The 27,447-nt window shown below is 48.5% G+C and overlaps 1 protein-coding gene and 1 non-coding gene across 2 annotated transcripts in view; one reads left to right on the top strand and one right to left on the bottom strand.

Moving 5' to 3' along the window:
* Window positions 1–27,447, top strand: part of CLSTN1 (calsyntenin 1) — a 76,015-nt gene that overhangs the window by 33,921 nt on the left and 14,647 nt on the right. Inside the window, exons 2-9 of the mRNA XM_059135470.1 lie at window positions 4,335–4,457; window positions 17,363–17,392; window positions 18,595–18,790; window positions 20,568–20,776; window positions 22,096–22,245; window positions 22,363–22,548; window positions 24,756–25,004; window positions 25,354–25,475. Coding sequence (XP_058991453.1) covers window positions 4,335–4,457; window positions 17,363–17,392; window positions 18,595–18,790; window positions 20,568–20,776; window positions 22,096–22,245; window positions 22,363–22,548; window positions 24,756–25,004; window positions 25,354–25,475 — 1,265 coding nt within the window. The remainder of the gene's footprint in view (window positions 1–4,334; window positions 4,458–17,362; window positions 17,393–18,594; window positions 18,791–20,567; window positions 20,777–22,095; window positions 22,246–22,362; window positions 22,549–24,755; window positions 25,005–25,353; window positions 25,476–27,447) is intronic.
* LOC131810714 (small nucleolar RNA SNORA40) lies at window positions 7,016–7,141 on the bottom strand. The gene has a single exon (XR_009345691.1). It is a non-coding gene; the product is annotated as a small nucleolar RNA SNORA40 (small nucleolar RNA).

The raw sequence follows: 27,447 nt of genomic DNA, 5'->3' as shown, positions 1-27,447 counted from the left end.
CTCAGGGCCATGAGATGGAGCCCTGTGATGGGCACTGGGCTCATTGGGGAGTCTGCTTGGGTTTCTCCCTCTCCCTCTGCCCCTCCCTCCACTAACACTCTCTCTCAAGTAAGTAAGTAAATCTTTAATAAAATAAAATAAAATCTACCACAGCCACAAGACTAGCCGTGTCCTAAAATCACAGGTGTGTCCCTAGATGGAACTTAGATATATGGAAAGTCTGATTACTCGCCTTGCTATTCCATGATTTTAATTAAGACTGTGCCATTCAAAATCAAGTGGACTTTTTAATGATCTAAAATGTGGTGAAATGAATCAGGTGACTCTCAACGTAGGTGACATATTCTTTTATTTGTGATTTTTGGGGGGAAGATTACAGAAATACCATTCACTTGTTTCTATAAATACTTGATAAGGCCAATTGAATGTGATGAAATATTTAAAATATCATTTATTAAATATTTAAAAGTTCAGTCCTTGGAACTGGTCGAATCTCTTCATTCTACTGCCGGCTGAAAGGAGCAATTTATAAATGCTAAATTACAAAATAGAATACTGGGGATATAGCTATACAATTCTTTTTGCCTTGAAGCATTAGCTCTTTTCAGCTATAGGCCTTTCTTTTTTCTTCCTTTCTTTTCTTTTTCTTTTCATTTTTTTTTTTCCCAAAGATTTTATCTTTAAGTAATCTCCACACCCAGCATGGGGCTCGAACTCCCCACCCTGCGATCGAGAGTTGCAGGCTCCACTGGCTGAGCCGCTGGGCACCCCGCTATGGACCTTCCCGTTAGGGCAGCAGAAGGACACACACTGCGCTCTCTCCCATCACAGGCCTCCTGCAGTGTGCTCGGCCTGGCATTTCCACACTCCTGCTGCGCTGAGTACAGTCATTCGGCTTATGCATGAGGACTCTAACGGACTCGCACCCCGGAGTGACCTTCAGCTTTATTTGCTGTGCTTATAACTTTATTACTAAAACCTTAAATATGAAAACAAATCGGAATCAAATATTGCCATTAATGGTGCACGGTTAATAGTAAGTCGGACTCACATCTTCTGTTTTAAAATGAGATTAGTGACAAAAACCAGGGGGCTTTGCCCCAGGTCCCTTCAGGTGGCCCGTTTCTCAGTATTGTCTGTACTTGTGGGCCGCATTCTAGCTCTATCTTGGCCCCATGTAAGGAGCTGTCTGGGGAGTCTGGGTAAAACACTCCGCCCAGCTGCAGAGGGAGCTTATTTCCTGTGTTCAGTGGGACCTTCTCTGACCAGCAGCTGCGGCAAACTGGGGGCCCCCAGCACGTTTTTCCCCCAGTGACTCGCCTCTGTCCCGCGTTGTATTTCTGAAGAAGGGCAGGGGGAGCCTAACATCTGGATCCTCTTTTTCAGCAAATTTCTTGTCCCGGCTGCAGGGCGGGGAGGACATATTTTCCAAAGGCCCTTCAAATATTTGGTCTTTATAGTTGGTGTTTAGTTTCACAACACACCTCCCTATAATCTAATCACAGCTTCCCTTTCCAGGCGGAGTCCCACAATATTTCGATGTATTCTGTGCCTCCAGATTCTCTAGTCTCCTTTACTTGGAACGAACATCCACCTGCCAGAAACAAAAAAGCAAAAAGCACCTCCCCAATACTGAAAACACCAAATCAGGAGTGCCTGGGTGGCTCAGTCGTTAAGCTTCTGCCTTTGGCTCGGGTCATGATCCCAGGGTCCTGGGATTGAGCCCTGCATCGGGCTCCCTGCCTGGTAGGAAGCCTGCTTCTCCCTCTCTCACTCTGCCTGTTTGTGTTCCCTCTCTTGCTGTGTCTCTATCAAATAAATGAATAAAATCTTAAAAAGAAACAAACACACAACTTACCTGTTTTTTGGTTCTCAGCACCAAAATTATCTTCCTATGAGAGAATTTACAAATCAGAACACTGACTTAATTGTACTGGACATGAGATGCCTTATATACTCATCCATCTACCCAGCAATCCTGAGTAACAACACAGTGCTAGGTGCTGGGAATTAACTGAGAACAAGAGGTCTCCCTCTCGTGGAATCTGTGTTTTTGTTCCCATATGAGTGGAGGAAGAGAAGTCCTAGCAACACCTAATGCCATTTACTAAGCGTCAGACTCTATCCTGAGCATTTCACCAAACCAGCCCATCAGATGGGTACTACTGCTGTCCTCAGTTTATGGATGGGGAAACTAAGGCCCTCAGAGAAAGCTGGGTAACCTGCCCTGAGGCCCCAGACTGGCACCAGTGCCCTTTCCCTGACAGTGTGGCAAGGAGTAGGAGAAGAAAAGGAAAAGAGGAAGTGGGGACCAGAGCAGCAGGTGCTGTAGTCGAAGGAGGGAAGGTTCCACCAGAGACCTGAGGTGATGGGTCCCCTGAGAGCCTGTCAGATCTGAAGAGGTCAGAGCTATTTTAATAACGGTAAGACGTTACTTGCCTTTCTTTTCTTCCTCTTCTCTTGAGTGCCTGCTGGAGCTCTCTAGAGGCTGCCAGACACGGGACCGTGCAGTGGGCTAGCTGGGAGAAGTGAGGACTCAGCTGACCGCAGAAAGATCTGCAAACATGTAACGCCTTGCCGCTCTTCTCTGTAAACTCTGTTTTTAAAAAAGTACAGTTACTTCCACAAAAACATTACTTATATTAACATAATAGGTTGTTTTAAAAAATGAACTGATACATAGTACACTATTTCCTGATTTTGATCCCGAGCACAGTAGATGCTGATTAGGTCTCCAGGTAATAGATCCTCCATGAACAAAAGCCACGTGGGATCCTCAGTAAGATGGTGTCCGTGGGCTGGGAGCAGAGGTGGAGCAGCGTCCCTCTGGGTGCCGTGTGAGGGGCCCATGCGGGGAGGGGGGGGCACGGATGAAGCTGGTTAGATTTTGTAAACCGTCCAGGTGGGCAGCGCAGACAATGAGAATTGGCTTTGTCTGGATTGATTGTGTGTGTGGATTTGTTTCTTTAATTGTGGTGACACACCTGTAAAACCGCCCATCGCTTGTGCTCGCTGCGCCCAGCACAGGCATTCGAGAAGCCGCGGCCCATCCCGGAATGGTTTTCAATTTGCAAACCCCAAACTCTGTACCCGTGAACCAGCAACTCCCATGGGTCTGGGTTCCTTTGAGAGTGAAGACATTGGGATTTGCTCTTGGTTTAGAAAAGGGATGCGTAAGTGTCAGCGGGATGGTAGCAGCTTCCGCGTGCACGTGGGATGGCACACGGGCTCCGCCCCGCCGTGCGCCTCCTCAGGGTAAATGCAGGCGAAGCCCAGTCTCCCGTGGTCCCATGGTGGTCATCCCACGACCACAGACACGTAGGATCCCATCATGGCTCCCATCATGGAGAAGGTCGTGCCCAGGCCCCCTGGGAGCCGAGCCCGAGGCAAAAGGGAGAGGAAAGAAACGGATTTCTTCCGGGGAGCGGAGGGCAGTGTGGCAGTTCTTACCTTAGGAACAAAGCGTCAGTGCCGGTGCCTAGCCAGCAAGGACACAGGTCGCTCCTCCAGGAACCTGCCCCAGCCTCGCAGGTTCTGCACGTGTCCCTGGTGCACAGATGAGACTGAGATGACGGGGACACTTCTGTGCTCAAGGTCACGCAGCCAGAAATAGAAAGGAGCTGGAATCTGACCTTGACACCACCTGACCCTCAAAGTGGGTTATTTGTAAACACTGTTTACAGGCAAGTTTTTCAGAAATCTTGTGTTTAGTTATATTTATATTCTATATTTGTGATTTTATATTCATAAATTTTTTTTTACATTTTTATTTGTAATGCTCGTTTTAAAATTAGGTAATATATTATTGTTGCCCTAAAGAAGTGATAGTATATTTTTCTTTGTAACTTTCCTGTGCTGGTTAAAAACAGATAGTTTGTCTATAGCCATCAGTCTTTTAATTTCTAGTGTAGTTTATTTCTTAATTCTCACTACTTCATAGATTTGGTTTCTACATTACTTACTCTGGAATTCAGAATTTCATCCCATTAGGATCTTCATACAAGTGTTGGGTGTCTGGGTGGCTCAGTTGGTTAAACATCTGCCTTCAGCTCAAGTCATGATCTTGGGGCCCTAGAATTGAGCCCTATGTCAGGCTCCCTGCTCAGCTGGGAGTCTGCTTCTCCCTCTCCCTCTGCCCATGCCCCCTGCTCGTGCGCTCTCTCTCACTCTCTCAAATAAATTAAAACAAAACAAAAAAACAAGTGTTGCCTTCCAGACTCATAAGTGTTTTATTATTTTAGTAACAGATGTGTGCCTTTGAAAGCAGTGGAGTTTAAAGTAATGATTCTGACCTGGTCTCTTCCGTTTCTTCTTTTTCTCTTTTTCATACACAGCTAACAAGCACAAACCGTGGCTCGAGCCCACCTATCATGGCATAATCACAGAAAACGATAACGCGGTGCTCCTCGACCCTCCGCTGATTGCCCTCGATAAAGACGCGCCTCTGCGATTCGCAGGTACGAATGGGGCTTTCGTCTCACGGTTGACAAATACGGACTGCGGTGCAAAGCATCTCACGTGTCCCGCTCAGATTATATCTGAGCTTTTCTGAAAACATCTGATAGCTGAGAGGGGTTTGTGGCTTCTGTGTACGACACTTTTTTCTTTGGATTTTAGTAGTTGGAGTAGCTGAAAAAAAGCCTGTCCTTGCTGAAAAGCAAAGTATTTATCTCATCATCGTGGTCCTTGGTGTGACCAGATAGAGAACACGTAGACCAGGGTATCTCAGACTAGTGTGTGCACAGAGCCCCTGAGGCTCGTGTTACAGTGCGGATCTGGGAAGGGGGGTTGGGGGGGGGGCTCTGGATCTGCTCTGACCTGTTCCCTGATGCTGCTGGCTCGTGAGTGGCTTGAGGGTGTCCTTGCGTCACCCAGACGTCAGGTACCGGGAGAGACTGAGCTGAAAAACAGAGCTGTGTTTGTAGAGGAATCCTTTTGGTTTAGGTTTTTACTCTTAATAAATTTTTAACGTGAGTTGCTTCGCAAGGTTGTAACCTGAGTATTTATAAGAGACGAATCTCTGGGATTGCTTTGCAGGTTTTCTGCTTTATAACATTTAAAAGCACTTGCCAGATCAGAACTGTGCCTGCTTCTACACAGTGACCGTAGTAGCTCCCTTAGCTGGGGGGAGCTTGGCCTCAGAGTCAAAACTGACATTGTGATGGTAATTTTTTTTTTTTTTTTAAAGATTTTATTTATTTATTTGACAGACAGAGATCACAAGTAGGCAGAGAGGCAGGCAGAGAGAGAGAGAGAGAGAAGGAAGCAGGCTTCCTGCGGAGCAGGGAGCCCGATGCACGGGGCTCGATCCCAGGATCCTGAGATCATGACCTGAGCCCAAGGCAGCAGCCCAAACCACTGAGCCACCCAGGCGCCCCCGGTAATTTTTTTAAAGACTAGTTTTTGCAGGATATTTTTCCCCAACACAGTTTCTCATATTAAAGAAGGAGTTCTCTTTGCCTAGGGACAGATAAGGATGATTCAGCGAGCTCATGTAATTCTATCAAACATTAATTTTACTGTGGTAAAGTGAATGTGTGGTCATTTCTGAAGAGCAGTTTTTACAATGAACGTGCTCCTCACACTCTGTTCGAGTGCCGCATCCCTTCCTCAGGAACATAACCCGAGCACCAGTTTGCATTACTCGAGTCAGTGGTGGAGACAGACCCATCAATTTTACCTGTTTATTGGTTTTTACAGAGAAACCCAATGAGATGGCCTGGAGTGGAAGCGCTCTGTGCTGTGAACACATAGTGTTTGTCTGCCAGCTGGGGTGGTTTGTTTCATTTTTTTCCCCCAGATTTAAAACTGCTTCAACATTGCACATTGGTTTTCTCTGTAACTACGTAGGTTTTGGGGGGTGGGTGTCGTGTATATATTTATACACCGACCTCCCATGGGTACCGTAATGGTTATTGTGTTCAGTTCTCGGGGGTGGGACATTTAGTGTTGTCTAAGTAACCTTATCGGCTCATCTCGCTTGTGTTTTTGAGCGGACTTACATATTCTGTGCATTTTAAGAACTGACTGCAGTCGGGGTTCCAGGCTCCCTCGCTCAGGTCTCTGGAGTATGTGCTGCAGACCTGTTATGTCTAGAGCCACCTCCTGCTCCACTAATAACACGGAACGTGTGTAAAGCCTTTGTGACGTTCCCAGCACTGTTCTGAGTGCTTTACAAACACACACTTGTGTGTGACCGTCCAGTGCCGTGAGGTAAGCCCGCTTCCCGCCATCCCCGCTTCATTTGTTTCTTTTGTCTTAAAGTCAGTACATTTTTTTTTTTTTAAGATTTTATTTATTTATTTGACAGAGACCACAAGTAGGCAGAGAGGCAGGCAGAGAGAGAGGAAGGGAAGCAGGCTCCCTGCTGAGCAGAGAGCCCGATGCAGGGCTCGACCCCAGTATCCTGGAACCACAACCTGAGCTGAATGCAGAGGCTTTAACCCACTGAGCCAGCCAGGCGCCCAAGTCAGTACATTTTTATGTAAAGAATTTCGTATGTGACTCTTTCCACTCCCAGCCACTGTAGTTCTTCCAGAGTCGGAATCGCAGTCTCCAGTATAGCCCTTTCCGAAAGAACTTTGATTCGGTCCCACTTGTCACTGCCTCACTCACAATTCTTGTGGTTGGGCTCCTTTGACCCCCACTTGAATATGGACACACTTCAAAAGTTCCCCTCGTGTTTTAGGTCGAAGTAGTTGGATCTGCCTGGTTCTGATTTCAGACACCCTCTTAACATGAAGAAGTTCAAACCGTGTACACCCCGGAACTCTCATCCCAGCACTGGGCAGGCCTGGGGGATACACCAACACCTTGAAGTCCAGACATGGTGTTCTCAAGTGAAAAGCCTGAAAAAAGGAAGCATGTTTGTTTCATGTCAACATAAAAATTAGAATATTAAATTCAGTGTAGCTTAGCTTTCCCTTCTGTCGTGTGCTTTTCGTCATTTTGTGGTCCTGGACCCCAGCTTCCTGATGACCAGCATCCCCACCATGACTTTCCCCCATTTTAGGTGTCCGTTCCTTCTTATCCGTATCAACACTCAGACTGAACGGTGAGTTCTGGGCTTCGAGACAGCACTTGTCTTGTGCTTTTGCCTAAGTCTTTGTCCACAAACCAAACAAAAGCAAACGCAAGAGCTTTCTGCCCTCCCCCTTTTAAGGAAAGGAAGCTGGACCACAGAGCAGTGACCTCATCTGTCAGCATGTGTCAGAGGCAGGGCAGCTCTTTGCGGGGATGAAGCCATGGTGGGCATGGCAGGAAGCTGAATGGAAGCAGGAAGTGAAATGCACTTTGAAGGAAAATGTCATATTAATAAAATGTCATCGTATTTTTTTCTTTCTCATTGGATTGAATGTTATTGCAGCATTTATCAAAACCTAATGTATTGTCATGAATGAAGTAATACTTATTTTAAAGTTGTGTGTTTTTAGGGGTTCCCAGCTGTTTATTTATTTATTTATTTTTCCAGCTGGTTTTTCATTGATGTGCGGAAGTTAACATAGTGAGATTTGAGAAACTAGTAAGAGAAGGAGTTAAGAGCCAAGTCATAGTGGTAGCGTCATTGTATTTGCCACAGTAGACGGGCAAATCCGCCCTTTCCTTCTGGAGGTTTTCACAGAGGACCCGTTATTCTTATATTCTTTTTAAAAAATACAGTCCACTCGGCATAAAGTCCACACAGCATGAAAGTATACGGTTCACCGGGTTTGAGTATATTCACAGGATTGTCAACCACTGTCTGATTCCAGAACATTTTCATCGCCCTCAGAGAAGACCCTGTAGCCACAAGCAGCCACTCCCTGTTCCCCTGCCCTTTGGCAGCCCCTGATGTAGTTCGTGTCTGTGGATTTATTCTGGATTTGTTGTGACGCGTGTCTTCCACTTGCCGTGGTAGTTTAAACTTCACCCATGCTTCGGTCGTCACACGCGTCCGTCCTCTCTTTTTATTGCCAAATAACATTCCATCGCGGGGACATACCTCATTCCCCATGTATCCGCTCCTCAGCTGACGCGCATTAGCACGGTTTCAAATCCTGCTGAAGGGAACGTTAGCGTTCAAGTCTGCGTGGACGGAGGTCTGCGGTGTGCTTGGGTGTATGCCTAGGAGTGGAGACGCTACGCAAACACTCTTACTAGAGCATCCCTCGAGGGGAGCAGCTGCCAGGCCTCCTTCCCTCCTCTGTTGCCATAGCACCCATCCGGCCGCTGCACAGAACACTGCCCCCGCTGAGGCCGTAGCTGGCAGGTGCGTCAGGAACACCCACCCCAGCCTGGCCTTGAGTCCTGCCTCAGCCAACTACTGGCTGGATGACCTTGGGCAGATGACTAAGCATCTCTGGTCCCGCTTTCATCTGTTGTAAAACAAGGAGAGTGACGTCACATACCTCAAGGGTTTGGGGATCATTCACTTATTTATAAATATGAGGAGCTCAAAACAATGCCCGGTACATAGTAAGTGCTCTATACAGAGTCTGCTGCTGTTGTTAAGGATAGAATATTCTAGAAACATTTTTTTATTTAACCTTCTGTGAGAAATAGTTTTCTGTCTTTCTGTAATAGTCTTTGTAGTGCTCCGTTTTCTCATGGAGTTTCTTTTTTTTTTTTTTTTTTTTTTTTTTTAAGATTTTATTTATTTATTTGACAGAGAGAGAAATCACAAGTAGGCGGAGAGTCAGGCAGAGAGAGAGAAGCAGGCTCCCGCTGAGCAAAGAGCCCAATGCGGGGCTCGATCCCAGGACACTGAGATCATGACCTGAGCCGAAGGCAGCGGCTTAACCCACTGAGCCACCCAGGCGCCCCTCTCATGGAGTTTCTTAAATAGTTTTTTGGATAAGACGGAGGCCCCATCTGGGGGCTTATTTTGATCTCAGATTGGTTCTGGTGATGACATGGGGTTTAGTTTACACCATGCTGGTGCTGGTGCTGTGGCCGTGGGAGCACCCGGTGCTTGCCCAGCACGGGGCAGAGGCTGTCCTAAGGGCCATACGTGGGTTCAGCAGCCTCCGCGGTGGGGACTGTCGCTGCTACTGGCTTCCACTGAGGGACCGGAGATGAGAGAGGGTCCGTCAGCAGCGTGACAGCCTTGTTCCTCGCTGATCCCCAGCGCCCCGGCCGGCATGTGGGTGTAGCCAGTGCTCCCCAAACATGCATGGAAGGAATGAGAGGCTTTGCCCAAGGTCACCCAGCTCAGAAGCGGTGGTGCCTCCTTCAAGCCAGACGGTCTGGCTCCAGAGTGGATTCGTGCATTTGCCGAGTCCACTTCCCTCACGTTATCTTTGAAACAGCGTAAACGTCCCGGCTCACAGTCATAGCCCGTCACGGGCCGGGAGTGTGGGCAGCCGCCGGAGTTCACCGGTCAAAGCCCCGAGATAAATGCATGGGGCGTTGGAAGCGTGGTCACCCGAGTGCGCTGTCAGCGGGATCCAGTCAGACTCTCATGTTGGACACACAGGGTCCAGCCCAGATTGCTTCCTTGGGGGAAACCCAGAACCTAAAGTCTTAGCACTTGTCAGCTATTCTAGGAAATTAAAATGAGTCAATTCCTTACTCAACCCCTTTTCTGTAATCTGATTGCCTGAGTAGATGTGGGTATGAAAGTATGTCATGTGTTTTATATGTTCAATGGGGAATTAGAAGCCCGCACCCCTCACACAGGCCTTGTTCCGCTCTTTTGATAGCCACCCCTCCTCGCTGCCTGGAGGAGAAGGTCGAGCCCCCCACCCCACCCCCCGGTCCCTTGTTTGCAGGCTCTTCCCTTTACCACGGGGTTCCAGCCCAGCACTCACTTCCTGCCTTCCCAGATGGAGTTCGGGTCATTTATAAGATGTTAAACAGAATAAGAAGAGAATCCAAAAGACATTTCAGGGCAAGAATGGGAACTTTATCTCGATACTTACTTAGGACCAGCTCAGATCTGTGATACTTTCCTCCATATTCTATCATTTGTGTGACTCATGTGGCCTGAGGATGGCCAGTGGGGCCAACTGCCACACGTCACCACCCCATTCTGCTGTTTTTTTAGCAGACACAACTGGGCAGACGTGTTTGCCACAATGGGTTGGATAGATTTGGTTAAGCCCCATGAAATCATCATTGTTCTGTGTTGAAAATATCAAAATATTTGAAAAAATAGGATAGAAAAAAATAGCTGGAAATTTCATGTCATTCAGCCTAACATAAGGTAGTTCTCCATTGAGTTAGCAGTTTTTGGAATCTGGGTGTTAGGCCAGAAACTCCATGTTAAGTTATGGACTAGAGGGAATTCTTTTTTTTTTTTTTTTTTTTTAAGATTTTATTTATTTATTTGATAGAGATAGAGCACAAGTAGGCAGAGGGAAAGGGAGAAGCAGGCTCTGTCCTGAACAGTGGGGCTCCATCCCAGGACCCTGGGATCATGACCTGAGCTGAAGGCAGAGGCTTAACCCACTGAGCCACCCGGGCACCCCGAGGGAAATCAGTTGCCTTCAGGAGAGGTTTGAGATAGTAACCACTAAATATTAGGTAGCCATGCCAGGTCTCCCGCAAAATGGAAAAAGAGCATAGAAGTTGGTCCCTGTTCTCAAAGCGCCGATAATCTAGGTGGAAAGGCAAAACCAGTGTTGACCGAGAGTTAAGTGGGGGTTACCTGGCGTTCATAATTTAGGGCCAAGAGAGCACGGCAGCACAGTCTGGGCTGGAGTCCAAAAAAGGCGAGACGGTGTGGGTTCAGGAAGGTACAGAGGTGACCGGGCTTTACAGATGAGCAGAGCTGACACAGCTGGCGGTGAAGATGGGGGACCCGCCGAGTGGGGTGGGGACTGGAGGGGCTTCTGAAGGGGGATGAGGAGTCAGCTCTCGGGGCGTGTGGAGTGAGCACACAGTGCGGGGGCAGAGGGTTGGAAGTGAGTTTGGGGCCATGGGATTTCTGCTGCCATCCTGAGTAGATGGGATGTTCCTGCACGTGTGGTTTTTAATACCGTGTCCGGGTCAGCTGGGCCTGCGCGGGGAGTGCAATTGTAGACTCCGCTGTCAGAGTCTATACATCCAGGAGGAGGGCCCAAGAAATCTGCTCCAGCCAGCAGGGTTTGGAAACCCCTGACCAGCCAGTCTCTCGAGCGTAGACTCTGTTCTCATGCGTCCGAGCTCTCTGGTGACCCTGGTTAAAACGGCAGATTTACTGGCTTCCACCCCAGAGCCGTGGAGTTGGAATGTCTGTGGACGGAGCTCGACAAAGCATGTTTTTAACCAGCTTCTCAGGCAGTTCTTGGCACACGGAAATGGGGGGGTCGTGGCTATACCCAGTGAGGGGCTTGGAGGGTGTCAGGCTTGGGTGTGTGTGGCTGCTGCTCTCCCGTGCGCTGAAACCGGGAACTGCTCTGATTAGAGCCACGTGTGAGCTTGTCCCAGAGGTCAGCCTGGATTAGTCAGCGGAGGAGTCCGAGGTCACCGGAAATAAGGGTCAGCCTGGACACCGAGCTGGCGAGCACGGGCCCCAAGGCTGTGCGGAGAGAAGCAGGTTAGGGACAAGAGTGGGACTAGCAGGGACATGGTAGTGGACACTTGCTGCTCAGCAAATGTCTGTTTTTCCTTCTTAACAGCCCCCGACCTCTTTCCTCCTGGTTCAGGTTGGTGGATCTGCAGTCCGTCACCATGCCTTCCCCGGCCAGCTGCATGCACCACCCAAGCTTGGCCAACCAGGTGCTCCCTCCGTGGGTACGAATATTGAGCAGAGGGACAAAGACGCGGATACTGTTTGCAGTTCGGTTCCACCCACCCAGGTCGTTTTTGCTCTGGGAGTGTTACGGCCCCTATTCCTGCCTTGGTTTCTGGCTCTTCCCAGGTCCTTTTCTCTGGCTTCGAAGTCTGTTCCACAAGCTGCTGATGGCTTTTCACCAAAGTCCCTTTTTGCCCAAGTTAGCTGGAGTGGGCTTCCTTTGTGTCCACAGAACCCTAACTGTCCTAGTACCGTAAGGAGTGCATGTAAGGGCAGGACTGGGAGCTGGGAGCCAGTAGGCATGAGAGACACCCCTCCCATTTGGGGAGAGTAGTGTAGTGTGAGACCGTATTCTGATTAGGAAGAAGACACAGAGAGAAGGCAGGGCCGGCTTGAAGCTGAGCTTTCTCCAAGGGATGGATGAGGAAGGTGTCAGCTGAGAACGCTGGACATCAAGAAGTCAAGTCTGTACATTGTTGGGTTTAACCATTGTCACATTTTTAGGTTTTGCTTAAAAAAAAAAAAAGCTTCAGTAAAGTTCTTTTTGATTATTTTAGATGCTCTCGGAGAACGAGAGGAGAGGGAGCGGGGCAAGGGCTAGGGCGTTCGAGGTCAGTGTAGGCTGGAGAGGCCCTCTGGGAAAGCTGGTGGGCCCTGTCACACGTGCTGGGAGCGGGGCTCCCGTCGACTCACCTAGCAGAGCAGGAGTAGGGGTTCTCAATTGGCTGGGAAGGGGCAGGGCAGGAAGCAGAATGGGAGAGGTGATTCTGAGACGTCCGTCTTGCGAAGGCTGAGGGAGGGCGGAGTCCAGGGGAGCAGGCGGGGAACACAGGGACAGAGATGCACACGTGGTCACTGCGATGTGACCCATGGGATGCGTGTAATACACACGTAACGGTCGTGTGCCATAGAGCTGTGGGTCCAGGATGGAGGAAAGAGCACAGAAGAATGGATCCCGACAGCTTAGAAGCTTAAAGTATCAGCTCCCGGACACCTGGGCGGCTCAGTTGTTGGGCATCTGCCTTTGGCTTTGGGAGGTGGTCCCGGGCTCCTGGGGTCGAGCCCCGTGTTGGGCTCTCTGCTCAGCGGGAAGCCTGCTTCTCCCTCTCCCACTCCCCCTGCTTGTGTTCCCTCTCTCGCTGTGTCTCTCTGTCAAATAAATAAATAAAATCTTAAATTAAATAAATAAATAAATGTAAAAATAAAAAACCGGCTCCTGGGAGAATGGGGACAGAAAGTAACAGAAACTGGTCCCAGCCGGAGGAAGGAGGATCATAAACGGAGTGTAGTTGGAGAGGCAGTAGAATCCTCACTGTGAAAATTCTGAAGGCATTTTTCACTTTGTTGGCTGTGTATTGTTCCCACAGCGATGTTAAGGAAAGCCTGTCTATTAGGGATCGCTAACCTGTGGATGGAAGTGGCCTAAATATACTCCAGCAGACAAACCAGCTGGCATTTGGGGGAGTAAGTGAAACAGACCCCAGAGTGCCTCACCTTCCTCTGTGCCCTGGTTCCCTAACCGGTACCAGCAGCCACACCCTGGGGGTTGCTCCAGACTCCTCTCTGTCTGTCCAGCAGACTACCAAGTCTGGCCTGTCCTGAAGCTCCCTTAAATGTTTCTTCCTGAAACTGCCTTGGATGAACTCGTTTCAGATGCCATCAGAGATACTGCAGGATTTTGTTTACTTGCCCCTCGCCTTCCTCCACTCATGCCCGTCTTCCTCATTCAAATCGGGGTCATGGGGGCGCCTGGGTGGCTCAGTGGGTTAAAGCCTCTCTGCCTTCAGCTCAGGTCATGATCCCTGGATCCTGGGATCGAGTCCCACATCAGGCTCTCTGCTTAGTGGGGAGCCTGCTTCTCCCTCTCCCTCTGCCTGCCACTGCCTCTGCTTGTGCACTCTCTGTCACACACACACACACACATACACACACACACAAAATTGGGGGCTGTGGCTGGGAGGAAGAGATGGTCTGCTACCAGGTCTGCAGATGGTGGCTCGGCGGGCTTAGTGACGCAGAGGGTTACGCAGCTGGTACGGAAGACCCAGGTCTGCCCGAGCGTGAAGCCGGCGCTGCTCCTGCTGCAGCAAGCCCCCTGGCCAGACGGCGTCTAAAGTCGTTCTAGGCAAGAGGACCCAGCCTGCTGGCAATTCGATAAGTGCGTGGATTTGAAGCGCCTAATCCTCTTGGAGCAGCCCACGATTCAAGGAGCCGCTTAAACACTGAAAACAGGCGGGGGTACGTAGGAAAGACAGAAGTACACACTTTTGCTGTTCTCATTATAGATGAATCTGGTCTCTTAGAGAGCAGCCTGGGAACACAGGCATTTCAGAATAATTTATGTTCTTTTATTTGGTGATCACTCCGTTTGAGAGGCTATTTCGTGACCCACTGGAGTACAGACGCATGTTCAGAGCTGTAGCTCGCGTTCCCATTCCCCGATCCAGACCTCCGTCCGCGCTCTCCCATGTCGGCTGCAGGGAACTTAGTCATGCTTGGGTTTCGCACTCATAATCCCACGGCCTTGTCCGTACCTTCAGAGCACAGCCCGACTCTGACCACTTCTCACCGCCCCCCCATTCTGACTTCCAGCTTCTCGTGCCTGCATTACTCCAGTAACCATCCTTGCCTACTTGTAGACTTGTTTCTAACACATCAGCCAGTTGGATTCTTTCAGAATAGAAGCCACATTTTTTTCTCTGCATAAAACGTCCCAGTCATTTCCTTCTCACTCGGAGGACAAGTGCAGTTCTTGTAGCAGCCTCTGTAGCTTCAGGCTCCGTGTCTTTGGCGGACCTCCTCTGCTGGCCTCCTTTGCCCAGCCACTGCAGCAGCATCGGCTTCCTTGTTCCTAAGCCAGGCCAGGCCCTGGCCTGCCCCAGGGCCTTTGCACTTGTTGTACTTGCTAATGCCGCTCTGAAATTCATCCCTCGATAATCATGTGGCTTGCTCCCGTCCTTCCCTCTGGTTTTTACTCCGACATTATCAATGAAACCTCCCCTGAACACTGAAATATAAAATTGAAACACCCCATTGCCTTCCTACGCGCACTCTGTGTTCCCCTCCTCCCACCTCCCAGCCTGGTGTCTCAGAGGAGAGAGGGAGTGTACATCTTTTGGCAAACAGTTCCACTCCTTGTGATAATCTCATGGTCTCCAGGACGTTGCCTGAATGAGCCTCTTTATCCTTTTATTCAGCAACACACTGTGTCGGCGGCATTGCCTACGTCAGATACCTCAGGGCAGGGTCCGAAATCTGCACTCCCCTGTGCAGCAGCCTTTGCAGGAAGGCCCCCGCTGTCACTCTCAGGTGTGCCAGCTCAGATAATGTGTGTCTGGATCACTGTTGCCTCCTTAGAAGAGCAGACTTCGAGTGGAAAAGTGAGCAACTTGACTTACCTTAAAATGCACTGTGCAGTATTAATATACGCCTAAAAGAAGCGCAAACATAAAAGAGTGAATGAGATCATTCTGGAAATTTTGCCAAACCTGGCCCTCAGCAGTTCTGTACGCAGAGGCTCTACGCAGAGGTGTATCTGTTCGCGATCAGCCGACTTCTGCAAGCGGCTGGTAGTGTTTTAGACTTTGTGGCCCATAGGGCCTCTCTTGGCGGTGACCCAGGTTTGCCTCTGGAGTGGAAAAGCAGCCATAAACCGTACATAAATAAATGAGCATGTCTGTGTTCCAATAAAACATTACTTACAGACCCTGAACTGTGAATTTCAAACAATTTGCTTGTGTCACAAATATTTTAAAAAGTAAAAACCACTCTTAGCTTCCAGGCTGTTGGCGAACACACACAGAGGCTGAGGTTGGCGTGCGGGCCGTAGTTTGTCTGCCCGGACTCCGAGCAGCTCTGTCCACCTCCCACACTCCGTAGCTATGCGTCATGTGTGGCCGCTGAGCACCTGGCATGCCAGGGCACTTGAGGAACTGATTTTTAATATTAGTCAATTTTTTAAAAAGGTTTTATTTATTTATTAGAGAGAGCACAAGTTGGGGGGGAGAGGCAGAGGCAGAGGGAGAAGCAGGCTCCCCGCTAAGCAGGGAGCTGGATGCAGGGCTCCATCCCAGGATCCTGAGATTGTGACCAGAGCTGAAGGCAGACACGACACCGACTGAGCCACCAGGAACCCCAGGATTATTCAATTTTAATATGAATTTTAGTTTCATTTTAAACAGCTCATGTGCGCTGGTGGCTCCAGTTTGGGGCAGTCCGGGGCCTGTAGTGGCTGTGAATGTGCGGGAGAAAGCACGAACAGCGTTGTTCAGCAGCAAAAACAGGGAATAATGGCACACTCACTTGGTGGAAAATACAATAATAGCGAACATCTGTTGAGTGCTTTCTTGATGCCAGGCCGTGTTCTAAGCACTTTACCTGCTCTAACTCCTTGGATTCTCACGAATGTAGTGAAAGAAATAAACTGTCTTCTGTGCCCACCACGGATGAACGACTCTTAGATGCACAAGGTTGAGTGAAAAAGCAAGTCACGGGGCACTGGTGGGCTCAGTCAGTAGAGCATACCGCTCTCGATCACGAGGCTGTGAGTTCAAGCCCCATGCTGGACATGGAGCCTACTTAAAAAAATAAAGTAGGGGCGTCTGGGGGCCTCAGTCAGTTAGGCGTTCAAGTCTTGATCTCAGCTCAGGTCTTGATCTCGAGGTTGTGGGTACGAGCCCTGCATTTTAAAGAGGTTCCTGCCCAGTGTGGAGCCTACTTAAAATGAAAAGAAAAAATTGGATAAAAAAACTTTAAAACAACAACAACAAAGCAAGTCACAAAAATTGCATACCACGTGATACCATTTTTCAGACCTCACAAACAAGCAAAATGAAACACTGTTCAGGGATGAACAAATATTTGGTAAAACCATTGGAAAGCAAGGGAATTCAGGTATGTTGCCTTTGGGGGAGAGGAGATGTCCCATTGAGGCCAGCTCCGTCCCGAAGAGGCAGTGGAACTGCCGACCTCCTGACCTCCTGAGTGCTGTGTGCGGGCCGCTGCTCTGTGTAGCCGTGGGTAGGGGCCAAGCAAGCAGCGGCTGACTTCGGAGAACAGTGTCTTCACTAAAAGCCGTGCTCATTGTGGCATCACTGCAGTTAGGACCGAATCTGGTTTCAGTTCATATTCAAGCAAATGTGTTGCTTTTGTGGGTCCTTCAGATTAGAAAATGTGGTTATTTCTGCAGCTCAAAAACAAAGTGTTAAAACCCTTTGCTCTAGAGGTCTGTTTTTTTGTTGTTGTTGTTTCACCAAATCCTGTGCTGGGTGAAATGTTTCCAGAATCGGGCCACAAGAACTTAGTGTGAAAATAAAAAGTCTGAAAACTGTAAAAATAATACATAGGCTTACTTATTAACCGTACCGTGAGAGTGGTCGTTAAAAATGGTCCAGACAGCACCGGAGGGCGACATGAAATTTTACAGATTTCACGTCCAGGTCGGCATGATTTCAGCATCTCGCAGTGTGTGTGGTGTTGGGGTCAGAGACATTTGTGCTTCTGAGGACCTGGCTCGCCGTGGCCATTCCAGCGAGGGGCTCCTGGGCTCACTGTTGAATGACGTCAAGCTTTTCTGTGTAAATATGTGCATCTTTGACTTTTTTTCCTTATTGTTCCGTCTTTATTCTTCCTGCATTACTGACGTGGGTTTGTCTTTTCTTCCTTTAGAGAGTTTTGAGGTGACAGTCACCAAAGAAGGTGATGAAGGGTTCTTTCTATCCCTCTTATGATTATTAACCCACTAACTTTGTTTATAAAATTGGGAATCAGCCCTTAAACAGAAGAAACTGTCATGTTCTTTTACCCTGATTTATTCTCCTATTTTGTTTCTATTTTTAAATATCTTGATGGAAATTGTATGTAACCAAACCCTTGGTTAGAAATATCTGGACATCAGACATCCATTTGAACTGTATGGATAATGTACATTTTTTTCCTTAATTGAACTTCAGAGATTCACTTTGTAACTGTTTTCTGTGAGTTGTAATTTTGGAAGAGGGCAGTCTTATTTTTATGTGAAATACATTTTTCTGAAGTTTGATATGTACAAGAAAACATTTATGTGTGTTCTCCCACAGGCAAGAATGGAAACCTAGATTTTCACCCCTAATTAAGCTCTGAGCCAGCTTCCATGTACTGATGTCCCCAGGCAGGCTTCTTTTTAGGTCCAATAGTCTAGTTTCAGAAACGAGTCTAGCCAATCCCTCCCCGTGACAGAACTGATCTTAACAGTAGACTGTAGCCGTTGAAATGGATGCCTGAGAAGTTGGTATTTCTACCTTTCTCATTTGGTAGTTTGTTTTGATTCCCTAATTTTAGCCAGGCTCATTGCACAGGAAGACTTGTTTCTTTTGATTTTTCTTTCTTTTTTCCTTTTTTTTTTTTTTCTGGACAGAATTTCTGTAATTATGATGCTGAACCTATATGTCACACTTCTTCCTCTCTCGACACTTAACTGCATTTTAGCCTTCTCTCTGGTCCAAATCAAAATGGCTGCCCGCTGTCCCCAGTAGCTGGGGACAGTTCCTCTGTGTTATCAGGCCACAGATGTTTGCTAATGAGACTGCTTTTACCCTGGAGCTGTCTTAAGTACTCCTGTGAAATGCCTGTCTATATTTTCTCTTTTTCTCTTTTGTACTCCCGCATGAATGGATGCAAAGTTAAGCAAGTTGCTTGGAAAGCCAGAACATGCTTCTTTTTACTAAAGCCCCAGAACTTACCCCGTCAAAGCACAGTGCCCTTGCTTTGTCCACAGACCCTCTGAACCCCTGGCTGCTGGACTGTTGTCGTTTCTTTTCTTTTGGGGGGCGTGGGGCTGGGGAGGGGAGTAGAGGGGAGGGCGGGGGTACCTGCAGACTCGGGGGGCAGAAATTCTAACCTGCGCTGCTTTGACTCCCTAGGTGAGATTTGTGGATTTAAAATTCACGGGCAGAATGTCCCCTTTGACGCAGTGGTAGTGGATAAGTCCACTGGCGAGGGACTCATCCGCTCAAAAGAGAAACTGGACTGCGAGCTGCAGAAAGACTACACATTCACCATCCAGGCCTATGACTGTGGCAAGGGGCCGGATGGCGCCAATGTGAAAAAGTCGCATAAGTAAGTAAGCCCGGCAGGGAGGGGCGGGCGGAGAGCAGTCCCGACCCTTGTCCCTGTCCCCAAGGCTCCGTGGGGTTCGTTTTAAGATTTATTTAATTTGAGGCAGAGGCAGGAAGAGGGAGAGAGAGTGAGGGGGAGAGGGAGGAGCAGACTCCCTGCTGAGTGGAGAGCAGGACGGAGGGCTCGATCCCAGGACCCCTGAGCCAAACGCAGACATTTAACGGACGGAGCCACCCAGGCATCCCGCAAGGCTCTGTGTTTTTAAAGATGAAGCAGAAGACACTTCTGGGCTGTCCCCCATGGCACTGTGAGTTCTTCAAGGGCAGGAATCTTATCTGTTTACCCCACAGCATTGGATGTTGAACTAATAAATGAAGGAGTTATTTTATCCCAACAAATACTGTTAAAGAAACTAAGGCCCTACGCTAAAAATTGGAAAAGCCCAGTTTTTCTTGAGGGAAGTATTTTGTTGTTAGAGGTTTCTTTTTTGGGTGAATTCTAAGGATCTAGAATTCCTGTGTGCTGCGGGGAGCAGGTTTCGTGCCGCGTCCCCTCCTGGCTGGGTTCCTGTCCTTCCTGCCTGCGGAGAACTGGTGTGTAACAGACGGGCTCCGGACAAGACCTAGATTTAGACAGAATCCAGTCTCTTCTTGTCTTTTTTTTTTTTTTTTAAGTGCATAATCCAGCAGCATATCTTTTTTTTTTTAAGATCTTATTTATTTGACAGCACAAGTGGGCAGTGGAAAGCAGAGGCAGAGGGAGAAGCAGGTTCCCCACAGAGCAAGGAGCCCAAAGCAGGGCTCCATCCCAGACCCCCGGCATCATGACCCAAGCCAAAGGCCATCCCCAACCAACTGAGCCACCCAGGCGCCCCAGAATCCAGTCTCATCTCCACCACTTGCTCTCCCTTTGGCATGAAGCCAGTTTCGTTTAGTTGAGTCTCAGTTTTTACTTAGTGCCTGGGCTAAGGAGAGAGGGACATGTCGACCCTCTGTGACGGTCAGGGGGACACACGGCATTGGGCGTGGAGGGTCTTGGTGAACACTGGGGTGCTGAGAGCCAGCGAATCACCTTGCTGTTGTCCTTGAAAAAGGCCTTACTTCAGTCAGAGATCTTGTCTGAGTCAGAAACATGCCCTGATCAGTAGCCCTTGACACTGACCATTTCCGCTCTTTGCAGCTGGGTCTGAGGGCACCTTTAGTGCCTCTTGCCTGAGCTGGGGAGGTGGGACTTGGCAGCAAGGGGTCTGCTAGGAGGGGAAAGCTGAGATCACGCTGAAGTCCTTTGTTTGTTGGGTCAGTACTGGGGGATGGGCCACAACGGGTTGCTAGTGGTCTTGGTTCATAGAAGCTGGACTGAAGCTGGACAGAACTGTTTCCAGGCTCCCAGACTCCCTGTCCATGTTTCCCGTCTTCTGTGTCTTACCCCCTCTTCCTTGGGCTCTAATTTTGTCTTATCTAGTTTATCTCCCTTCTGCATGCCCTGTCCCATACTGTCAAGAAAACTCCCAAGTGTCTTTTATTTTATATGACCGCCTTTCTTTATTTAACAACTGCCTTGCTCTTGGGATCTGGAGGAATCAACTCAAATTCCTGTTTTAACTTTCTAAAGTTGTCTCCACACTAAAGTAAAAACAATCACTTGTTTAATTTTGATCTCCATCATTTGAACTTCATGAAACAAGATAGTAGCAAAAGATAAATTTAAAACCACGAAAGAATTGGTATGCTCGGGGTCAGAAAGCAAACCGAACACACAGCTTTTCTTCTTCTTCCAGAGCAACTGTGCACATTCAGGTGAACGACGTGAACGAGTACGCGCCGGTGTTCCGGGAGAAGTCCTACAAGGCGACCGTCGTCGAGGGCAAACAGTATGACAGCATCCTGCGGGTGGAGGCCGTGGACGCCGACTGCTCCCCTCAGTTCAGCCAGATTTGCAGCTATGAAATCGTCACTCCAGACGTGCCATTCGCCATCGACAAAGATGGTGAGTCAGAGGAGCAGACCTTCCTGACCGGGGAGACAGTCCGTGGACAGGTCTGCACGCGGGTGAAACTCAAAGATCCGGATGATCTCCGCCCCTCCCTTCAGGCTGCTCTAGAAAGGACCCCAATCTGGGGGCTCATACGACGGACACTGGCTTTGTCCCACGGTCCTGGAGGCTGGGAGACCACGATCGTGGCACTGGCAGACCCAGGGTCTCCTGAGGCCTGAGGCGTGGTTCGCCAGTGGCCATCTTCGCGCTGCGTCCTCACGTGGCAGGGAGAGAGAGAGCCCTCTGGATCCCAATGTGGGGGCCTCACGACCTCACTTAAACCTGAGTTCCTCCCCCAGAAGCACCTCCTTATAACTGCATGGTGTGGGGTGCTAGGACTTCAGTGTATGGGTTTGGGGGGCACAAGCATTCAGTCCGTAGCAGAGCCCGTCTCTTGTGTGTGTGTGTTTCATATTTTTTTACCCTGTCCCCTGAAAGTCTCGCTTCTGGCACCTGAAATCAAGTGTTCTTTATGGGGCACCCTTCTTTTTCCTCTCCCAAGGTCTAAAAAATCCCCCACTTCACTTGTTTTTAATCTGTACCTTCTCACCTTTTCATCAGTGCATGTCAAAAAGACTGACTTTTGGTCAGTCTGTTTTCTGTTCTCCGTTAGATTTGGATCTTGTGCCTCATGTGACGGTGAAGGTTTTGCCTTCCTGCCAGATGCCCCCATCCCCCACCATTGAGCAGAATGAGCTCTGCCAAACCTCCGCTTCTTGATTAGCTTATGGCTTCTTGACAGTGAGACAGGGCCTCTGCTGTTAATGCACCGTCCAGAATCTTCTCAGGAAATCACGGACATTGCGAACACTTTGCAGTTATCCGCACTGACATTCAAAAGCACACTCCTCCTTTCTGGGGGAGGGTGAGTAGGGACTCTCTGTCTCTCTCCGACACACACACAAAGGAAATCTTGTAGCAAGAAATAGATTTAGTGCAGCTTGATCTTGTGTTCCGTATTTGGAGTACTTGAGTTCTTTTGTCTTCTTTGTCCTCTTACATGCAAACTGCTTAATCTTAAAGCAAATACATAAAACCAAAATAGAAAAACCATAGGAATAAATGAAGGTTGAATTGTGTAGACACATTCCCTCTGTTGACACAGTCCTTCAAGGTGGACTCAGTGTGTTCAGGCTCAAGACAGCCAGACCGAGTGTTAAGGACCTCCGGCCGGAGCTTTCTCTCCCCTCAGTGTTGATGATGCTTGGAGCCTGTGTACTTTGTGTCCCCGCCCGGCTCTGCGTTCTCACTGTTGCCTCTGCCCCTGGAAGGTTATATAAAAAACACAGAGAAGCTGAACTACGGGAAGGAGCACCAGTACAAGCTGACGGTCACCGCCTACGACTGCGGGAAGCGGAGGGCGGCGGAGGATGTCTTGGTGAAGGTCAGCATCAAGCCCACCTGTACCCCGGGGTGGCAAGGTGAGCCTCATTCTCCTTTCTGCTCGCAGACCTGTTCTTCAAACGGTGTTGACCAGAGCAAACTGAAGTGTGAGTTTTCTCCTTTCTCCCCACCCCCGGCTCTGTGGACCGACCCAGGATGGAACAACAGGATCGAGTACGAGCCTGGCACGGGCACCTTGGCCCTCTTCCCCAATGTCCGCCTGGAGACCTGCGAGGAGTCTGTGGCCTCGGTGCAGGCGACCGTGGAGCTGGAGACCGGCCACATCGGGAAAGGCTGTGACCGGGACACCTACTCGGAGAAGTCCCTTCACCAGCTGTGTGGTAAGGGGGGGCCCGGCCCGGTGGTCTCCCTGGAAGGCGAGAGACCCCCCTCTCAGATGGAAGGGGATGTGTGTGCGCGCGCGCGCGTGTGTGGGTGTGTGTGTGTTGCTGGACAGATTCAGACACTGAAACACACTTGGACCCTCTGAAAGGGCCGTCACTGTCTTCCTGGCTAGTTTTCCTACTGGGTGGCTTTTATGAGGTTCGTAAACCCCTGTTAGTCTATTCCGAACGTTACGGGCATGTGCATTTTAAGAACCAATGATTGGAGGAATGTATTTGTCTAACCGAGGACATCCTCCAAAGAGGGATTACGTAAGTGGACTGTGTTTGAAACGAAAGGAGATGTTTATCTCACGATGAAGAAAAAACGTAGGTAACGCAATAGCTTTTGGCAAATGTGAGGCGGAAAATCAAAAGTAAGGATACTCCCATCTCGTTTCGAGTCTCAGCAGATTCTCTTTGCCACAAACATTACGTGAATCAGAGACCAGTGGTTACAGATCTGATCAAAGCCTGGCGCTGTCTTCACCATCAGTTTTTCTGGTTTATCTAAATGAGGCAGAGGTGAGGTGTCGATGCCTGTCGTGGAAAGTGCTGAGGAGGACGGTTTGCTTTCGTCAGGGACAAAACACCTGTAACTGGAATGAGGTCTTCGTGATCCGGGGGTGGTTAGTGCTTCAAGAGCTACTCAGTGTCGGCTCTGCCGGATGCACTGGGCCTTGCTTACCTGTCTCTCCGGCCTGCTAACAGCCAGCAGATTTCGAATTTCTTACAAAACTGGAAGGAACAAAAGCAAAAAAGTATATTATACTCTGGTGTGGCATGACTCTGAGTCCAGATAGTCATGTACTTAAGTATGTAAATAGTTAAGAGGACTGGGGCATGTCCTATTTTAAACTACGTGTGGGGAGGGGCAGAGCGAGAGGGAGAAGCAGGCTCCTCACTGAGCAGGGAGCCCGATGTGGGGCTCGATCCCAGGACCCTGGGATCATGACCTGAGCCAAAGACAAATACTTAACGACTGAGCCACCCAAGCACCCCGATACGTATTTAAGTATAATGTTTAAAACTCATTTTCTCTCCAGTGTCATAATTTTTTATGGTGCCAGATGAACATTTTCTCAACCAGAACAGTTTAAAGTCTGGAAGAATGGAAGAGATTTCATATGCGGGTGCTTACTGTATGCTCTGGATTTCCACAAGTGCCTGTCAGGCCTACGAAGGAGGTGGTGGTGACCTCATTTTTACTGAGGAATGAACTGTGACTGGAGGAGGATGGGATCACACTTGTAGGGAGGGGCAGGCGCTCACATCTGACCAAGGTTATGGTTGGGTCATGTGGCTCCGAGGACCAGGTGACTGGCAGAACTCAGCCTTCTTCTGTGGACACATTTAAACGAAAATTGCACTTGGCAATATATGACAGCTGGAAGATTGTTTCATATCCTTTGGCTTCCTAATTCCATTTCTAGGAATTTATGCTAAGGGAATAATCATGGAGTCACACAGAGGTTCTCATAAAGGCAGGGTTCGTCATAGAAAAAAGTAGGGACAACCTCAGTGTTCACTAGGGAGATCAGTTAAGTCACAGTATGTCTGTGCAATGAAATGCCCTTCACACATTTAAAATTATGCTGAGGAAAAATATTAATGGGAGTGTAGGTATGTACGCGCATCACCAGACTCCCTTTTTATAATAAGTATATATTCATAAGGAAAAGACTGTAAGTGTTTATACACAGATGTTAATAGTGGATATGTTTCAGTGGGATTGCAAGTAAGGCTTTCTTCCTTTTTTCCTTTTTTAAAAATATCCACGGTTATTATTTATGATTTTTTATTTTTATTTTTATATTTTAAAAAGATTTTATTTATTTATTTAACACAGAGAGAGAGAGAGATCACAAGTAGGTAGAGCAGCAGGCAGAGAGAGAGAAGGGGGAAGCAGGCTCCCTGCTGAGCAGAGAGCCCGATGCAGGACTCGATTCCAGAACCCTGAGATCATGACCCAAGCCGAATGCAGAGGCTTAACCCAGTGAGCCATACAGGCGCCCCTGATTTTTTAATTTTTATCAAAACCGGGGGGACTATAAACTGGGACTAGCCAGTTGTATAAGATAAGGATGTTGCATTAGTGTGGCTTTGAAACTATACCTTTTAAGCTCTTCACAAAACGTGTGTTGAGTGTTACTGTGTTGGCTTAGGTGCTGCGTCAGGCACTGCCGAGCTGCTCCCTTCCCCAAGCGGGTCCTTGAACTGGACGGTGGGCCTCCCCACCGACAACGGCCATGACAGCGACCAGGTCTTCGAGTTCAACGGCACACAAGCAGTGAGGGTCCCAGATGGCATCGTCTCGGTCAACCCGAAGGAGCCTTTCACGATTTCTGTGTGGATGAGGCACGGGCCTTTTGGCAGGAAGAAGGAGACGATTCTCTGTAGCTCAGACAAGTCTGGTAGGTTAATGTGCCGTTGGGGCATCCGTCATACTCGAGTGGCCCCCCAAGTGGTCGCTGGAGGCAGGGCACCTGACTTCCCCCAGAGGCTCCCACGGGCTGGTGGCGACACACGTGTCCTGTGCTCTGGGCTGGGGTACTGTGTCCTTGAGATACTGCACTACCCTCAGTGAGTTGGGTCCCACGTCTTAGTGAAACCCAAGGGTATTTGTTTCTAAACTCTGCCTTGTCCCAACTGGAGAAGTCACTTGCGCTGATGAAACTGTTTTCCAAATCCATTAAGGAAATGGCTTTTACTTCTCCTCTGGGTCCTAAGTTGGCGATTTACCAGTAGGATTTCTCTCTGCAGACATGAACCGGCACCATTATTCCCTCTATGTCCACGGCTGCCGGCTTGTTTTCCTCCTCCGCCAGGACCCTTCGGAAGAGAAGAAATACAAACCTGCAGAATTCCACTGGAAGTTGAACCAGGTGCGTGCCCGGAAAACTGGCTGGGTTTGATCTTTCTGAGAGTATGAGTAGGTGTTGCAACCTTATGTGGGACCAGCTGCGTGGGGGCAGCTTATGGGCAGTGGGTATTTATGTTCTTGAGTCAATACGAAAATATAAAAAACTTTTTGCAACCTATGTAGACATTGTAGACACAGTTCTCTTCTAGTAACCACAGTGACCGTTTTCAGTTTCTTCTGATGACTTTTCAAAAACACTTTATTATGTAAGTGATAGGACGGCAAGTTAAATCCTTTGAACTCCTTTCCACCAAAAGCCTATTTTTCATTTTATAAGTGTGTATTGTATGTATCCAGTATTAATATAAAGAGATTTTATGCATCTTATTTATTTATTTGACAGAGAGAGAGATCACAAGTAGGCAGAGAGGCAGAGCGGGGCGGGGGGGCGGGGGAAGTAGGCTCCCTGCTGAGCAGAGAGCCTGACGCGGGACTCAATCCCAGGACCCTGAGATCATGACCTGAGCCGAAGGCAGAGGCTTTAACCCACTGAGCCACCCAGGCGCCCCAAGAAATTTATGCTTTAAATTCAACATACTATGTTGTAATTTACTGAAATAAGCAGCATTTGCTTAAAAATTGGGATGGAGATCCTGGTATTGGTTTATTCATTACTTAAAGCCTTGGCTCCTGAACTGTGCCAAGGAGCCCCCAGGGACCTCAGCAAATTGAGGGATGCCACGGATGCTCTGAGTTGTCACGGAGCCAGCAGCTGTGACATCTTTCCGAAACCACACAAACTACTAGCTTGAGGGAGTTTACAGTTTTGACACTAGGTCACGTTATAGCCCTTTTGATGATAGCGTATCTGTGCAAAGCCGCTTTCCCAGCAGTTTCTGTGATAAAAAGCAAGTGTCATGTGAAAAAAACCGACATGTTACAGGAAGTAAGGAGACGCTGTACACTGGGGAGGCCTGCCCATTAAAATCACAGCAGATCATTTCTCCTCCTGATTTCGGTTTGGATCAAGATGGAAACCTGTAGCCTGAGCTCAGTTCTGTCTCGTGGAGTTAGTGGGCCAGCGCTGACGAATGTCTGCCTATAGTTACTGGGACACAGCATCGTCCCCAACACGTACAAGGCAGATTGACGTGTATGAGCGCAGGCGAGACAGGAGGGCTGTGTGTGACAGTGTGAAGCGACGGTCCGGCTGGTAGCAGTCATCTCTTACTCGTGTCCTTTCCGTTTTCATAGAGAATCTGAGAAACTTTTATACATATGGTTTTTCAAGAAACTAAAGAAAGGTACAGTCCAGAAAAAACTCTGCTGTGTATGTAGAATTCGTAGGCCCAGTTTTGTTTTAATAGCCACAGTCTCTATTTATGTATTTAGTTTCTTCAGATAATAGTAAAAAAAACTTCATTATGGGAAATGTCAGCAGAGATAAAAGCAGACAGATTAATGTAAAGAACAACTCCATGGAGCGTTCCCCGGCTTCAGCAGCGCACGCTTGGCCGGTCTGCTTTCGTCGCTCTCCTGCTTAGTGTCGATGGTGGTTGTTACCTCCTCAAGTAAATGCCAGTTTGTTCTCTGTGGGGTTAACGCAGTTCTGTGCCTCTGAATGGTAAGCAGAACTACAGTTCTTTGGTTACATCTTAAATGTAACATCTTAAAAAATGAACAGGGCGCCTGGGTGGCTCAGTCAGATAGACGTCTAACTCTTGATTTCGGGTCAGGTCATGATCTCAGGGTCATGAGATCGAGCCCCGCATCGGACTCCCCGCTCAGTCTGCTTTGGTTCGCTCCCTCTGCCCCTCCCAGGCTTGTGCATGCACGCTCGCTCTCTCTCTCAAAAAAAAATTTGGCAGTTCCTTAATATCGTCAGATATCTCGCCAATGCTCAAAGTTTCAGATAGTTTAATTAATATATTTTTTAATTTATTTGAGAGAGAAAGCACGAGTGAGGGGAGAAGCGGAGGGAGAGGGAGAAGCAG

The sequence above is a fragment of the Mustela lutreola genome, chromosome 10 (assembly GCF_030435805.1).
Source record: "Mustela lutreola isolate mMusLut2 chromosome 10, mMusLut2.pri, whole genome shotgun sequence".
NCBI lineage: Eukaryota > Metazoa > Chordata > Mammalia > Carnivora > Mustelidae > Mustela > Mustela lutreola.
The sequence above is the reverse complement of the archived record's forward strand: the minus strand, read 5'-3'. Positions and strand labels throughout refer to the sequence as shown.